This window comes from Pocillopora verrucosa, chromosome 3 (genome assembly GCF_036669915.1).
Source record: "Pocillopora verrucosa isolate sample1 chromosome 3, ASM3666991v2, whole genome shotgun sequence".
NCBI classification, from domain to species: domain Eukaryota; kingdom Metazoa; phylum Cnidaria; class Anthozoa; order Scleractinia; family Pocilloporidae; genus Pocillopora; species Pocillopora verrucosa.
This window is the reverse complement of record NC_089314.1, coordinates 27144703-27162308: the sequence shown is the minus strand read 5'-3', so window position 1 is coordinate 27162308 and position 17606 is coordinate 27144703. Positions and strand designations below refer to the sequence as shown.

The following is a 17606-nucleotide window of genomic DNA, read 5'->3' as shown; positions in this document are numbered from 1 at the left end:
AAGTTTTGATGCATATTGTACTATAACCAACTCAAGAGGTGAAATGATCATTGATTGGCTGTGATCGTCAAGCGCACTGTGGGTTCATGGAAATTATGCTGGATTCCGTCTATCAAAAGTTCTTTTGAAATTCCAGCTTGAGGTGCAGTTGTGTTCTTGGACAAGGAACTGGTGTACGGCAGTCAATTCACAGAGGCGAGGGGGGAGGGGAAAGTTTAGGTGAGTAATAAAATTACTCCAGTTATCATGATGACAAAAAAAAAAGGTAAGAATTAGCGGCCTGGCCTTCTTTGACTTCTATGCCCACATGCAGACAATGAAAGTATAAAATTAAACTTACCTCTCAGTTTTGCCTCAGTGAATCTTAGGTCACAAATACACTATTCAAACTTCAAAAGTGTTACTGAACATCTTGAATATCGATGGAAAGTTTTTGTAAGAGATAAGTAGAAATGTACACAGTTTACAGGCGTTCGGAATCGTGTGCGATATGTTCGATTACTTTTAGTTCCTGTTTGCTTCACCCTGCAGGTGAGACTAACGAAGCAGAAGCATCTAATTTAAACAAAAGTATTTATTTCCTATTTCATTTTCGTTACTTATTTCATCGATCCTTTCATCTCCGCCGTTTACAAAGAGATGAAATGCCACCCACGTGTTTTCTAACGGCAATTACCATTTCTCTCGGGACTGATATTAATTTTTGACAGTTTCTCGAATTTTCCACACATCTACCATCAAAATAGAAGATAGTGTAAGTTTTGAGTTTTGAGTAAAGAGTTTTCTTTGTGAATTCACTGGTCATTTTGGCCAGTTCCGATTCATGGTAAGTCCGCAAGCGCCTTAAGTATTACTACTCAAGCTGCAAATGTCGAGTGAGTTCGTGTCGCGGAAAACAGATCACGGAGGCAGCCCGTTAGTTAGAAGGGCTGTATCCCAAAGCTTTTTTGCTAAGAGGTGACTTCCCCACAAAACCGCGCAGTTAGTCTATTCACAAGCTGACAAAAAGTCCAGCATTCTCGAGGTAAACAACTGAGTAAAACCAAATAACATTTTTGTTTGTTTTTTACGCCAGAGTACTGAAAACGAAATCTCATGTGCTATACTTCAAAAATAATTGTATTGAAACCCCACTACCACAGACTCAATGACCACGTCTTACAGCTTTATCATAGTTAGGACAAAAACAATACGTTCAATTCAAAGGCCTCTCTTTATTGACACAACACTTTCAATGATTACAGATTACCAGCGTGATAGGTCCTTGACCTGTGACGAGTGACAGAAGAGGTTCTTCAGTAAAACTGAAGTAAATTTCAGTACCACCCTCCTTGTTCGTTTCACAGTCCTGCTGCTTTTCCTACTACTGCTAAGTTACATGCCATTTCTTGTAACGAAATGAGAAGGTCATTTCACGAAAAGTGAAACACGGGGTTTAACGCAAAGCACAAATATAGTACATTATTTTTCGATATCCCAAAATAGAGAATTTAACAGCTAGCACGTGAGTATGTGTTACAATAATCCACTATTCAAAATATACAAGCTGAAATATTAACAATGCTGTGGAAAATTTCGTGTGTACGCAGATATTATCTGAGAAGCAGATAAATGCAGGATCTGTATATCATCATGAAGTCTTCCGATATCGCCCGACCAACAGCGCGATAACTACGTATTTTAACCCCCTGGAGCCTTGATATCGACATTTATATACAAATTATCCTCAAAGCTCTCAATTCATGTATTCTAATAGGTCATAACAACACATTTTTTTAGTGATCAGTACCTCAATTCTCATGACCTGCATGTCCCATTAACTCTTACGATTTTGAAGAGAAATCTGATTCTGATCAAGAATCAGAGTTAGAATTCCATTTTCCAAAGAAAACTTTTTACACAATATATGTACAATTAATTTTACATAGCAATATAATTCAGCGAACAGAACAAAATCTTTTGAATATTTACAAGCAAAAAGCTTTTGCGCATCAATAACTTAAGAATACACGAATCGATGTGCATTAAGAACCTCAAAGCAAGGAAACCCCTAGATCAAATCGCTAAAACCATAGCTAAACAAAAGTCATTTTAAAACGTTTGCGAAACGTTAATTTGTCTTCCAATTTCATATATCAACGCCAAGTGTGTTAATCACAGAAAGACAGCAATTAGTCGCATAGGTCACTGAATATTCCGCTTTCAACCAGCATCCAAGTTTTTTTTGACGCGAATAACTCTCTTAATATAAGATACCTGGGAAAAACATTGAACACTTCTTAGCTGAAACCTGATTGTTATCGAGAGAAATTGAGTGAAACATAGTTTGATGGCTGAGTATCGTACAGCCACGGAAAAAATTAAACTGAAAACCAATACGGATCATTCTTTCTTTTTCCGTTCAGAAGCTGCCTCTTTAAAATAACCAAATTACAATTCAAAGCACAAACATTCTCTCATGCGCCTTACTCAATTTCTCTCAATTGCGAGAAAATTAAAAATTCTATTTAATTATTTTTGAAACCCAACTGTAATGAAAATCCCTAGAACACCATACCCCAAAGCTCTTCTATTTCGCTCTCAATACAATTACTTAATTCAAAAGACGTGGTTTTTAGCGAAAGAATAAATTATAAATTTTAATTTAAGAAACTCAGCAACAAAACTGCCCTGCAGTGTAGCAAATGTAAAAATTAAAATTTTTTTCTCCATAAATATTATGATTTTTGTGCTAAATTCTCCGGCGAAGTTTTAAAATCGGGAAACTGACCGACAAAGTCGGATTACATATTTAAACGAGAATGAGGAAATGGCCCCTTATTAATATTAAAAATGTCAGAAAAATGAATGCAAAACACAACTGAACCAACAAGTCGAAAATTAACAACGAATTTAACGCTGAAAAAAGGGCCAAATACCCTCAGGTTTCATGAGATCAAAAAAATGAATTTAACTTGTAAGCGAAACAAGATTAAGCCGTCTTGCCATACTGAACATTTCCCATAGAGATATTTTTAAGTTTACATCTTCCGTGAGATTTCAAATGAAATCGAACTCTTGGTGGTATAACAGATAAACAAAACTTCTCAATCACCCAAAATCATATCCTTATGCGGAGTCTAATCATTTGCTTGGGAACATCGAATGCAAATACTCGTATTTTTTGCTGTCGCTTAAGATAAATACCACTGCGAGTGACAGCCAATATATTTTTCTTTCTCGGAAAGAACTTCAATCTCTTAATAGTTTTTGTTGATCGCCTCTCGAATGAGACGTTTCAGTAGATTGACATAACAAATTCATCCTGTGTCCTGAGATAAATTTGATACGATAAACATTTTCAACGAATTTTACATCGTCTTCTCTGCACTGCATTTTACAATTGACATCTTTTTAATTTCTTGATAAGAGCTCTACAGGTTATGCGACCGACAACATTACACGAACATAAAGATACTTTAACCACCTATCTTTCCCTGGATTTTGCTCAAACTTTTATCCGCTTCTGCTTCTAGAATGAAGAATTGTGTAGGCGGTTTTTCATTCAATCTTTGCTTGTTGTGACTTCGCGAGCACAGGCTGATTCGGCGTGTTTATTAAGGTAGGACTTCAGAGCGAAGGTTCGATCGCACCTTTCGCATTTGAATTGCTTGAGCGGGGAGTGTGTTTGCATATGAGCTCTGAGATTAGAACGATCTGCGAACGCTTTGTTACATTCCGGGCACAGGAACGGTCTCTCGCCAGTGTGCGACCTCATATGTCCCTGTAGAAGCCATGGTCGGCTAAACGCTTTTCCGCACACGTCACATTTGTGAAGAAGCTTGTGCGTCAGAACATGCATGGCTAAGGCTGGCATGGAGACGTAAGCCTTACCACAGTGCTCGCAGCGCTTAGCGAGCTTACTGTCCAAGCTTCTGTGAGTCTGTTTATGCCGGGAGAGATTCGAAGATGTAGCGTACGATTTACCACATTCGGCACAAACATACCGACTTCGACCACCACTGGAGCTTTCAGCGCCTCTGTGACGGCGATCTACCCGAGCAACGCTTATATCTTCAATACAATTCCCATTTTCATCTACACTCACTTCTTTGGCGTCTTCTTCGCCGAGTTCGTTCGTTTTTCTACCGTTTTCACGGCGTTTCAACTTATGTTGCGGGGGCTGTGAGGTCGATGCCTTTCCCGACTCGCTTGTGGCTCCTAAAAAGGTAAGCGAGCGAAAAAAGACCCAACAGGTGTTACCCATGAGAATACAATCAACAAATTTCTCTGCCAGGCCACGGCGCAAAACGAAACATGAAAATAAAATTCAAAAGTTTACAACAATTTTTTTTTAACAAAAATATAAATTGCCACCGTAATTAGGATATTTTTGAAACCAGGAAAAAACGTGTCGTTCAGGCTCACCTTCGGTAACTGTCGGGTGTTGTTGGAAGTCAGCGTTTGAGGACAGGTTTCCATATTCTTTTCCCTTTTTAATCAAGAACGATTTTGGCATTTTTCAGCAGTTTGGTTCTCTGACAACACCAACATGAGCGAAACTTGCCATTCTCCAGGAAAGATGCGAACCTTTGCCCACACCACCACAACATAATAAATCGAGATAATTCTTGTCTGGGAAATTCATCTCGCGCCCATCCGTCAACAGAAGCTATTAACAATGTTTCACGGCCCACATGTCCCTATAGAATTCTCACAAATCCAACCGGAAACCGCGGGTCGATGTTCATTCAAATCTGACTCCCACACCAAGGCTTCGGGCTCAAAACGCGAATCCTAGTGGCTGCCTAGTCGAGCCTCTCTCGAATAAAGCACAGTTTCTAATCATTTCCGATAATAAGAGAAAGCAAGGGGGATATAAACACTCAGGGAAAGGCCTCCGGCCCATTAGCAAGACATTTCGGCTATTATTCAGGGTGTTTTGTAGGCGGGGTTTGCTGTGGAACAGGGAAACTCGAGCCGAATGAGATACACTCAGTCGACGAGATCTCTAGGCTTGTTGTTGGGCCACCTGTTGCCAGGCCACTCATCTGCATACAAAATATTACAAATAATTCATGCGAATTAATATGCATGAGCTATTGCCGGAGATCGGAGTTTTGGCGGTAAATGCGGCCTGACGGACACGAAAGCGCGCCAAACACGACCAAACGCCACCTGATTGGCTGTGCCGCTCATACTTGAACGCGATTGGTTGAAATTTTCATCACAGGAAGCTTCATTAGCGAGATTTCCGAGTCCATATTATTAACCACTTTTCCTGATTTAGTTGTAGGGATTCAAACAATATTTCCATCGTTTTCAATATCATACATATTTTTGGAGTCTTATCTCTACAATCACGAAAACACGAATATATGTTAAATGCATTTGGACTTTCTCAATTCTGTTGTATCGATGAAAAGATATTCCTCGATTACTCAGAATAAAACTTAAATTTTTTTAATTTTTCTACTCGACTCAACGTTATTATTTTCCTCAAATGTTAAACGCACGAAAACTTCTCTTTCCGATTTAAATATTGGTTTCATATTTAAGGTAGGATAAAAAACGCTAAATTTTGGAGATTTTTCGCTTGGTAAATGAAAAATTTTTAAAAATAAATGAGGATTCAAATCAGAATCTATGCGAAGCTTAGGTTTCATTAAAGTGGTTTTAAAAACGACTGAGAACAAATTCCAAGGAAAAAAAGTACTAAAATGAGGTTTATCTTTGTTGACATCCGGGCCGCGAATCAAACTACTATAATTTACCCCGAAACAAGATTTATTTACACTCTTATGTAAAATAAAATCCCACGCCACAGATTGTTCTTAAAAACAGTTGTGGTTTTTATGACGTAAAAAAAACCATCACTTTACCACGGGTCAAAACCATTATATCAAGCCTGTTGAATGTAATTTCCGACGGGGGAAAAAATTCTCCTGAACAGGATTCACAGAGATACAAAAAAAAAATTGAACATTTTTTGTCCCTTTGTTTACAACGAAAAGAATCATGCATGACAAGTTCTACAAATTACGTTTTTGTCGTTCAAACCCGACCAAAACCATTCATAATCTAACCGATATAACTTTGAAAATGTTTAAAAACAATTCTAAGAGGAGAGAGAGGCCAAACGGGCATAATATTAAAAAATAATTTTCTCTCATCCTGAGCTAGGTTTATTTTTGTCGGTTTCTTTTTCCTTGATTCGATGTTTCTCCGAGAAATCATGAATATTACAAGAACAATTCTGCTTACAGTACATCTTTGCGCAAGCAGTGCATTTTCGCATCGAAAGCATTATTGAAAATCACATTTTAGCAAAGTTGAGCATTAAACAATAGTCTACCATCTTGACAACAACAAAAACTCCGAAAGCCTTGACACAAATTTTTATAAAATATTGAGTTTTATTTCCAAGAAGCGTATGCATTTGAAGCTAACGCCAGAAACCTGATAAATGTCTTGAAGAAATGTGGCAGAAAAACATTTTCTTTTAGGCTTAAAAGGTTCTCCTTCGCCTTTAATGTCTCTCTAATTTTGCTCAATTAGCAAAGCATCGAATAGCGAGGAAGGTAAACCACAAGCTTAATTGACAACCACAAATACACTTTTCTGACGCGAAATTAGAAACACAAAGAATATGTACTATTATTAATTTTAGTGCAGGCTTAAACTGGGAAGAGCGGAAAAGCTTTAAGGAAAATCCTGCCACGTTCTTATCATTTTAATGTTTCATATTATCTCAATCAAGACAATCTTTCTCAATACACCTCAAGTTCAGATCAACATTCGGTCTATTTCAAGTAAAAATTTCCATAACCTACAAGTTTCAGCGCACAAAAAAAGCAAATTGTTTTTGGAATGACATGTTGTCATGGAAACAAGTCAAGCGCGAAATAATTTGGACGCCAATTCTGACAACAGCGTCATGTGGTTTGCATAAAAGAAAGTGTCAGTAAGCAATACTCTTTTTCTCAGGATGAAACGATAACTCATGCAGTTAAAAGCCATTTACTTTCATGGAGTACTGAAAACATTAGTCTTGTTTTCAAGCCCTTTTCTGACGTCATACAAGCCTTGCAGTTTACCGCTCTTATATAACGATGGCTTTCTTGAAATCACAAACTGTCATCATTTACTTAGTTACAAACCAATCACCACAGAAAAAAAAAAAGCTCAAAATCATTCAATATTGCCGATAAACTCCATGAAACAAATCCTCATCACGAGAGAATATTTTTGGAAGTAATAAAATTAATCGAATTGCTTTAAGGTGCGACATAACCCAAACATCTCAGATAATGGACACCGCCAGAGGCCAACAAAGTTGAAACAGAGGAATTGCTTTCAATAAACATCGTTAGCTGCCTTCCACCGATTATTTGGCGGAAGAGAGCACATTTGTTACAACTGCATTTTTTGAATAATTCATTTAGTGCTACGCAAACAAATCTTCAACTTCAAGAGGTTGTAAGGTGATTCGCTCAAATTCATGTCATCGTCTATCATTCAGCGCTGTGGAAGATATTCGACAAAAAATCAGACGCCCGCTTTTTCTTAATTCATCGAGCAAAAAGGCTCGATATTTTTCTATTTAATATAGTCAAACAGCCTCAGGCTGAGATGAAAGCTGTAAAGGACATCAATTAAGTTTTGCCAGACAACTTGTGGTTTAGTTCAAGAAGCATTCTAATAATTTATAGTTATCTTTTAAGAATTTTCCCACTGATCACCATTCAAATGATTCCCCTGCCACGACAAACTCCGTAATCATAGATCTACCGTTATTTTCTCGTTACTTGTGTTCCTTTTCTAATTTCGGTTTTTTTTTCAGGCCCAAATTCCGACCAAAGTAGAATAACCAGAACCGAAAAAAAAAATGTGCACCTTGTACTCAAACAACACCTGGCAGAGTGTCGGTTCGACATGTCGACAATCAATGTTTCGCTAAAAATCAGCGGGTCTGCTGTCCGTCCGCTGCAATCACCGCTGGAATACGACAGACATAACAATATTTGTTTGTATCTATCTATGGGGTGAATTAGTTTGCGTAATGTGCCTCGCGAGCTTCTTTCTCGCGTTTTTCTTTCTACGCCCGTTCCATTCTAACAAGTGCCTTTTACTAATAAATCAAGCACCATCATACACCAGCCAAGTAATGGGCAAGTAAACATGTCAACCTATGTTCACCACCTGAAATTAACGACAGCCACCCGTTTGTGTTTTCTCATTCGAGTGTTCGTGGGTCGGTAATATGTGCATTTACAACTTCCTTTAAAAAGTTCTGCAAAAAGTGAAAAAAAAAAAAAAAAATATGTCAGCTGCCACAGCTGACGCGACCATCAGATCGCCACTTCGAGGAAGATGGAGATGTGGGACCTAACAAATTGCTGATGTTTGTGTCACTCAGGAGGACAAGACATCTCAGGAATACAAACACCACATATTTACCCTCAACCCTAAGAAAGGTAACTCTCTAACTCCCAGAAGTGATTAACATGAAACTTACCATACATTATTCAGCAGACAGGTAATGAGAATATTCGGACTTATCATGTAGAAGCTGCTATTTTGATCCAGCACCAAGTTCTCATAACTAATTTGCAAGAAAATGTGTGGCATCTAGAGGGGAGAATTAACAATCAGATCTTGAGAGTTAAAGGGTGAAGAAAAGGAGCATCCAAGCAGGAATGAAGGCATTAAGCCAAGGTAACCTTACACTTCTTATATGAGGATGGCTAAAAACCATGACTTTATTTTGTTACAAATACAGTTCACGTATGTTCGTATGTTGAAAAAAAGAAACTTTTTTTAACATCAAAGTTGTGTGCAGCTTTATAACAGATCCTTGTTAAAAGGAAAATGGTTTAAACTAGTTTTCCTTAGTTTAAGAACTGCTTTAGCATATAATTGAAACAGAAGATCTCTCCATTCATAGCAAATACTTTAGACACTCAAAAGATACTAAATAACTGTGAATATATGAAAATCATATATTCGAACTGCGGATAAAGAAGTTTACATGAAAGTGATCTTCGCAGTAGTGAACACTACTTTAAGTGCGTAGTAGTGAAAATAACGCCTGGAAAAAATTAAGGCCTGTAAGGAGATTGATCCCATGACCTCTGCGATACTGGTGCAGACCTCTTTTTTTTCAGGCCTTATTTTCACAACTGCCTAAGTAGTGTTCATTACTGCGAAGATCACTGTCATATTCACTTAAAAGATACTGTTGTATTTTATGTCCCAGTTAAATGATGAAACGCAGACTCGCAGACATGCACACTTTGTTCGCTCTTTGAAATTGTGACTTCGAAAAGCTGTTACAGTTGAGAAACTGACTCGCTGCGTTTAGAGATCCGAAGGCTTCTGTAAGCGAGTGGTGACGTATGCAAATGAGCCTTGATCACCGAATCCATAGTTCAGCGGTTTTAAAATCTATCGATAAGCGACAGGATTCTCTTCTTTTCAGTTTCTCGACTCTCCTTGCTCTTGGCATCTCCCACACTCGCGGCATATTCTAATTAAATATAAATAATGAAAATAAGAAAATCAACGTTGGATTTTGACCAAAATCCACGCCAATGACTCCCTTAAAGCGCCATAATGATATGAACTCTTAAACTACCAGTTATTATACAGTCTTCCTTCTTGTCGCACAAAAAATACAAGCTGATGCTTGATATTCCTGCAGAGGTTATCATTTGACAGTTGGCCAGTTGTAGTATATTTTAGCAGCGTTTTGTTCGCGGGAGTTTTTCTTTCTTCCGCGGGGGCTTATTGTTGTGAATCCAAGGCTGACCACAAATTCCGCAAAAATGAAAACCTGCTCAGCAATTCATGACTTTTTTAAAATTTTTTTAGCCTTAGCCAAGGAAATGATTGTACGAACACAAAGATTGAAAGGACTGTAAAGCTCCGTACATCAACTTTCATGGGCATTCATTGGCAAGCCGGTCAAAATCCTCTAAACGTACCTCTCATAATTGCTCTTATATCTTTTAAAGAACCTCCATGTTGGTTTAACAGAGTAACCACCCGCAGTTTTATCTGCAAATCAAAGAATAAAAATATTGTATTAACCAGCAGTAACACTGTTTCTTACTACATTGCTACAATGAGAGCTTTTAGGTCTAAGAGACGGATCTAACTCGCAGTTATTGGTTGGAGTTGTCAGGGAACGTTCACTTGACTGACACTACCACCGACTATTGACAGAGAGCGTTGTGTGACAATTTCACACTGCGGCTGCGCAGTAGAGGACCATTAAAAACACGTAGTTTAAACTAGGTCACAACTGTTATTCTTCAGACATAAGTACCGAGAAAACGAAGATTTAATTTGATATCAGAATGAATGGTAATACTGCATAGCAAGAAAAAAAATCAAAGTTTGAATCGTTTAGCGCGGCCATTTTGATGCTCCGCTTTCCATTCCAATTTTCGCTCTGTTCAACAGTTTAATACCGTGGCATATTTTGCGCTTTTTGTTACTCCAATATCATGGTGGAATGGCGTTAGAATAGAATTATAGGAAACTCTATGTGAGGGTCACATCTCACTTCCAATTTTTCGTTTTTGAACTCTTTCAAGTTACCCATCCACGAGTTATCGATCATAACTACCCTCTGCATAACTTAGTAATTGATAAAACTTGAAAATTTTTCATTCTCCCTTCCTTGTTTATGTTTGGCTGCTTCAAGAGCAAATTGCAAAATATCAGTGTCCAATGAAAATTTTGCTTGTCTCAATTTCCAAAAATTGTTTTCGTACAAAAAGAAACACAAAATATGTAGTCTTCTCCGCGATAAAATACCTCCCCCCCCCCCAAAAAAAAAAAAAAAACTAAACAAAACAAAACAAAAATCTAAAAAGCAACCAAACGAAGAAAAAAAAAATTAATTCTGCACAGTCATACCGAGGGGACACCAGAAGAACACACTTCCATGATGACACAGTCAATTAGCTGCAGCGTAAACAGACCGGCATCCAGTCTCCGCATGTAAAACTCGTCCTCTAACGCTTCGTCTATCTCCTCGCCTTCATCTTGTAGCTCCTGGGGAATGAAAATTAACAGTTTAAGACATGCTTTGGAGAAACTATGAATCCAGTATTAGGCGAACCCTAAACTTCTCATACTTCACTTTTCATCTTTAATCTAAACTGAACCTGTAATCCGCTGACACAAACATAACGCGAGCGCGGACCCCAAAATTAACGTTTACCTCTCTGACAGCTTAATAACAAAATCAAGGTAACTTCTTATTCGATAACAATTTAGGATTTCATCGTTATCCTTCAAAAGTTTGATTCTGGCAAGTAAGTGCTACTGTATCGACCCCAAAGCCATGTGTACCAGTCTCTATCAGACCTGCTTCTCTCTCTCTATCTTGGCGTCACACTCCTGTATTTTGTTATGGTATTTCATGTGAAGCTCCATTAATCTATCCACTTTGAGGTGATCACTTTCCACAAATTTCTGCACAAGACGGGTCTTCAAGTTCCCTGATAGGTTTCTAAACAACCACATTATTATTGAGCAGGTGTGTTCTGTTAGGAAAGAACAGAAAACACATCAAACTCAGGTATAAAAGATGCTCTTCGTTCGTCGCATAAACGCGACTAAGAAAAAAATTTTAGTTTCCCACGCGAAATAAAACCTAAGATCTCTGGATTCTACGTTTGGCTGCTCCATAAAAAGTTGTCTCGGCCATATACTGGGTTCATATTGATTAAGATCAGAAATTCTGATTGCGTGCTTTGTTGAACTAAGTTACACTGGCAAATCTGGAGCTCAGTTGTGGAGTAACGAGATTCTGCTAGAATCTGAGCGACCCACGGGGAATGGCATCTCAGAAATTCTACAGGGGGAGGGGGATATCTGTGGGTTTCCTTTGCCCACACTTGTGATAAAGGAACGACAACTCTTTTTATTTGTCGTCCGAGCTTCACAATTTTTAGTTCAATAATTGAGCGCTTTTCGATTGAGTGTCGTAAAACCAAAAACAGATTAATCACAAAGCGGCCAATCAGAAGAAAGGAAATGATACGATGATTAAGAGCCAATGAGAGCTCAAAATAAAAACAACCAAACTGCCAAAAGCGCGGGAAAACGCGGGCGACCAAGTCGTGATTGCTTTTAGTTTTGCATCTGATTGGTTGAGATGAGTGGTGCGAGTTTTCTGGACCAATCACGGAGCGAAGTAAAGCAAAACCAAAGCAGTCCCGGAATACTTTCGCCATTCGATTGAAAATGTCCCTGACGGTACTTAGTTATGTCTGCATTGTGCAAGAGTAGTATACATTCTTTCAGGCATGATTAACGAGCATCCACGCGCGACGTTAAAAGGTTGTTTCTAGCCAGAGTTTGTCAGAGAACTAAGCCGTTATTATCTGGTTAATAACTACTGTGACCTATCATTTGATAGGGAAGACAAAAACTAAATTTTAACTTTTTTAGGCAACGTGATATCGTTTTGTTAAAACTCACCTTCAGTTTCTTCTTCTGAGGACCCAACTTTCTTATTGTTCTTGAAGGGCTAGAAAAGGAAAAACCCAACAAAAGTTCTTCTCAATGTACACTAAACATTTTAAGACTTTTATTAATATTCTGGCCTAAAACCTATTACTATTGGTAGTATTTATGACAGTCTGTTGCTAAAATATTTGGTTTGATACTTAACTTAGGGGCTTTTAAGAACATTCATGACTAACCCTTTAGATAAAAAGCATACAAAATCGTAACACTCACACAATTTTCCTCCTTAGACAGGAATTTTTTTTAAATTCATGACCAATAAGATGATAGGCGGCAAATAGTCCCTAAATAGCCCACGCGTTTCTTCGCCTGCGATAAAAGTATGAGGCCTTGAACGCGCGTCGGTGACAGGTCTGCAAGGAGTCTAGCACTGATAGTGCTACGTCCCTGGCAAACCTCTCGCCGACTCGTCTAAAATCTTCTCGAGGGCGGAGGAACGTGTGTCTTGCTGTGCTGATAATGAGGGCCTACCCTCAAATGGTAAACGTTATTAAATTCCTGAAATTAGACGACTTGTTCCTCACCTTCATAAATAACGGAAATAAGCTTCTAAGTCCCAGGAATTCAATGAACTTGCTGCAGTTTTCAGCTCCTTCGGCTCCTTGCATGGCGTAATCCAGCACCTTCAGGGAACTTCTACGAGAGAGTTTCTTTTCTCTAAAAAATAAACCATTCCAAGTCATCTTTGAAAAAAGTAGAACTTTATTCAGAAAATTAACTAAGGGACTTGGTTTAAAGGCATTCAACTCAAACAAAACGAAAGATAACATGAGGAAAGCAAAGGAAAAAAAAAAGTAGGTGTTAAAAAAATTACCTTAACATGAGAATCATAAGCTGAAGTCCCTCTCCCTTCAAGAACAGATCTTTGTTTGCATTGTGCATCAAAGAGGAACACAGACAGTTGAAAAGATTTTCCATAAACTCTAATTCATCTGATGAGGTAGGGTCATATCGCTTGTAAAGCTGTAATGATATCAGCTAAATATTAGAATTACTTAAGCATTTCTACACAGAGCTAACAGATTCTTCAAAGTAGATGCAATGTGGCTCTCAAACAAATTATTAAAAATACCGGTAGCATTATCATGATATTGAGCTAAAAGGGGCTTACTGATAGACATTGTAGTAGTGTGTCAATTCCATTAAGTTCTCCAAGAAGCTGTCTGTTTTCTGGTGAGAAAACAACCTTATTTTAATGTATAAATTTCTAAAAAACATGTACATATGGAGACTCTGCTTCCATCTTTTTCAATGAATTAAATGTTATTCATTATGGATCAAGTGTACACTCTCTCATGAAAGAGCCCATATATTGTCCATTATTTGCAAAGCTCAACAGAAGCAAGGCATTTTCTAAAGGTTTTGGATCAGGAAGAAAAAAACTAGGGTTCTCCTTTTTAAATTGGGGACAAGATGATAAAATTGGCCTCAAGATGTTGATCATACCTTCATTCTTTTGTGTCTTTAGGGACAAAATTTCAAATTTTGCAAACGGTAATCCACAAAACTACTTTTAAGTACTGTTTCTTAGGATTATAATGAAAAATAATCTATTTAGTGTACATAAAGTCTTGATTAGTTTCTGATAAAATAAGCTTGGAGATCAACATAAATCAACTACTCTAGCAACTAATGATTATTTTATTAATTATTACCATCTTCATTCATCATTACCTTCTGTATTTTGAAGAAGGATGGAGAGAATTTCACTGCAGTAAAGTTTGTTGGCATCATAAGGAGGCTTTTGCTAAAATAAATTCAGAAAAAGAAAAGACAAAAATAATCAGAATGAGACACTCACCCTCATATAATCAGAATAAACTGCATTTAAAGTTGATTTGGATAAGTTACCTTAAGTCTTCTGAGAAGCCATCCCAGCATTCCTTGCTCACCTGCCACCTGGCATACTGAAGGTCTGAGTTCAGTCATGTTCTCTATGATTCCTGATCAGAGAGAAAACACAATTAAACAACACTGCCTACAATCTTGTAAAGAAACCTTATGTTGATATTTGGAGCAAAGAAAGGGATTCAGTGGCAGTTAGTAATGGACAATGATCATAAATGTGAACAGAAATAGAGGTATACGACAGTAAAGAAAACCTAGTTCAATTGAATAGAGTCTTCTAGAAATTAATGATTCTGTTTGAGTTATTTGCACAAACCTAATGTATTGTGTACACCATCACTATCTTCTTTGATGTTTTCATCCAGTCTATCCAGATTTTGGGCTAAAAGAGCAACCACTTGCCCTTCAAGCTAAAGAGAAAGCAGACACATCAGCATCTATCATTAGAAACAATTTGAAAAAGCACTCCAGTACAGAAAATAGCAGACTAAGGACTTACAAGTGCATCTATAAGAGCAGTAGCACCTTCTTCACTCTCATTAAGTGTGTCCACATCAGTCATTTCTTGGAGTAGATCAATGATAGCTATAGAGATGTCTGTTGGAAATATCATTATTTTATCGATATTAGGATCAATGGACTAGAGATATTGAGAGAGAACAAGTTGGCAGTGATAGTTTTACCCCATACAGGGTATGGAAAGGAATTTGAGGAAGCCAGACTCCCCACCCAAGTTGATAGGCATGATCAGCTACAGCTGTGCATACACTGCAAGAACCTATTCAAAGGTAATTATTATAGCTATAAAACACCACAAACTTGCCAGGCTACTGAATCTGAAAGCAAGTCACTGTTGACAACAGACACACTACATGAGACTTTTCAACATGTCAGTCTGTCAAACTGACCATTTTAGAACCCCTTTATTATCATCCATAGTTCAAATTACAACATGTTAATAGTTTTTAACATATGTGTCTACCATTTCATTGTATCCTCATTATCATATTCTGTACTTTTTAGAAGTCTTACGGTTTTTAATTCAGGCATATAGACTGTCTGGTGTTGACTTTGAATAAACTATTTCATTAATCCATAGTTCCAATAAATAACACCTAAAAACAAGAGTGGCAAAAAATCACTGACAAAAAGAACAGGCTTTTAGTTTAAAATGAATAATGATTCTTACATTTAACCCTTTACACCCTCACATCAGTATGCATATCCTCCATACTGCTCTTGATGCTTTTCTTAAGGTGCTGACAAGGAGAATTTGTTTCACAATCAAGAGATGCTTTAATCAGTGATCATTTCCTTTATTCTTGTGACCTTAATGTTGGATTCAGGGGTGATAATGTAAGGAGAAATTAGATGGTAGTCACTCTTAGGGGTCAAAAGGTCAAGGAAGATGAACCAGATGCTCCTTGTTACGTACAGTCATAAAATGAAAATTATGCAACTATTGCATCAAAAAGAAAGAGGAAAACTTATAAATCTTTCAGTCTTTTGGTACCATCAAAGTATCCATATTTTTCACCTGAATTCTCATGGCTCAACAAGCCTAGGATGGTTCCAACAGCATTAACATCTACAATGTGCTGATAGAGATGTGGAACTGTGGCTATAACATGTAACTTCTGAATTTCATCATTCAGATCAAGCTCTGAGTCCATAAACCTGTCAAGAATAAAACAAAATTACACTTCTTTATCATGTAAAACACAGTTATTCCTTTGTAAAAAACCTATTTGACATCTTTCAAAGACCTTTTTGCAGTTCCATCTAACACCCCAAACCCTTTTTTTGCTTAAAAAAATACCTGATTTCCCCTTTTTGGAGCAAAATATATCCAAATGCCAGGATCTGCATTATATATCTGGGGGACTTCTAGTTAATCCATGAGAGTTGGAAAACATTGAGAGGATCACACAACCATAATAAATTTAATGAGGGTAAATATATTCTAATAATTTTTTGACTAAATAGGATGCACAGTTAAAAAATGTTGATCTCACTGAAACAAATTAGAGAGAAGGTAATAAGACCTACTTCTCTGGATTCTCTGGGTACTTTATCCTCATTTCTTGATTTTTTGTAACTTTTTTCTCAAAGAGCAGAAGCATCCTCTTCAGAGAACCTACATCAAGAGCTTCCATCTAAGTTTCAAAAAGAAAAAAAAAGAAAATTATGCTACAGATGAAAAGTGAAAAGAGAAACAAAAAATTCCACTTAGCATTGATAAATTAAGATAAAAATCTATGAAAAATTTATCCATTGATTGCACCATTTTGTTATGTTGACACTAACAAATTTCTAAATTTCTGATCCTTCAAATGGACAAAACTGACCTCTGGTTCATTTTCTACCATTTCCAATATTTTCAATCTTTCCTCCTCAGACAGACCAGAACCTGTTGGCCTGTCCGCAGCCATTGGTCTTTTCTTTGTATTAATGGACACCTGATCCTCCTCATCATTTTTTCTCTTGGCTCCTCTCTCAGGCTATCACAAACAGATAAACAAATAAAACAATCTCATAAACCTTTCAAGTGAAAATTTTCTACCGCAACATACAACATTTGAATGCCAAACCCTAATCATAGGATAGAGGGTGGAGGGGTGGGGGAAAGGGCAGGGGGAAAGGGCAGGGGGAAAGTGAAATTATCAAGAGTAAATTTCTGAAAGTGCTATGATGGGTCATTGATTATTTAATTGCAACTGTGTTGAAATCAGACAAAGGATAAATGTTGAAGCTCGATTTTAGTCTTGGTTCTAATTTCGGAGTTCAGTATTTTTAAGTTTCACTCTCATTACAAAACAGTATCATACCAAAGACTGAGAAAAGAATCTCTTATATAAGGATACAATTAAACCAAAACACAAATCTTCAAGTGATTTAACTTTCTAGAGATATAAAACTCAAACCTGAAAACCGGAAAAGGTTTCGTGTTCTCTTAAACAATTTAAGAAGTTGCTTCTTGTACCTCCGATTAAGTCTGAGATTAATATATGGTGCTAGACAATGTTAATAACAGACATTGCATCATCAACTCCCACAAAACAACAATTCAAATACCTGAAATGCTAGTAAATCAGCAACATTCATTTTGATAGAGCAAGAATATGGAATTATTTACCAAAATGTCTTCCACTTACAAACAAGCATTTCAAAATTCATGCGCAAATTTGTCTGCACTTGCTTCTACGTTTTTTACCGCTGGTCACGGAAGTACC

General features: G+C 37.2%; 2 protein-coding genes across 2 annotated transcripts; both read right to left on the bottom strand.

The window, feature by feature from the left end:
• Positions 1-1209: 1209 nt before the first annotated feature.
• On the bottom strand, positions 1210-4987 carry LOC131772322 (transcriptional repressor scratch 2). Its single transcript, XM_059088217.2, has 2 exons — positions 4408-4987; positions 1210-4200 (listed from the first exon to the last, which is right to left on the bottom strand). Exons 1-2 carry the CDS (start codon positions 4496-4498, stop codon positions 3545-3547), a joined length of 747 nt encoding a protein of 248 aa, XP_058944200.2. The 5' UTR covers positions 4499-4987; the 3' UTR covers positions 1210-3544.
• Positions 4988-8712: 3725 nt separating this feature from the next.
• Positions 8713-17561, bottom strand: LOC131772299 (beta-catenin-like protein 1). The gene is made up of 16 exons (XM_059088186.2): positions 17449-17561; positions 16722-16874; positions 16423-16529; positions 15911-16050; positions 14873-14970; positions 14690-14783; positions 14377-14468; positions 14200-14272; positions 13637-13695; positions 13340-13488; positions 13050-13182; positions 12478-12526; positions 11359-11537; positions 10906-11043; positions 9966-10038; positions 8713-9508 (listed from the first exon to the last, which is right to left on the bottom strand). The coding sequence occupies exons 1-16, from the start codon at positions 17476-17478 to the stop codon at positions 9420-9422; spliced, it is 1656 nt and encodes a 551-aa protein (XP_058944169.2). The 5' UTR covers positions 17479-17561; the 3' UTR covers positions 8713-9419.
• Positions 17562-17606: the final 45 nt, after the last annotated feature.

Excerpts from the sequence above, each read along its gene's own strand:
- LOC131772322 (XM_059088217.2), bottom strand. The coding sequence starts at position 4,498 with ATGCCAAAATCGTTCTTGATTAAAAAGGGAAAAGAATATGGAAACCTG. Across the intron at positions 4,201-4,407 it reads ACACCCGACAGTTACCGAAG|GAGCCACAAGCGAGTCGGGA; the intron begins GTGAGCCTGAAC and ends TTACCTTTTTAG.
- LOC131772299 (XM_059088186.2), bottom strand. The coding sequence starts at position 17,478 with ATGAATGTTGCTGATTTACTAGCATTTCAG. Across the intron at positions 16,051-16,422 it reads TACCCAGAGAATCCAGAGAA|GTTTATGGACTCAGAGCTTG; the intron begins GTAGGTCTTATT and ends TATTCTTGACAG. Across the intron at positions 14,469-14,689 it reads TGGTGTACACAATACATTAG|GAATCATAGAGAACATGACT; the intron begins GTTTGTGCAAAT and ends CTCTCTGATCAG.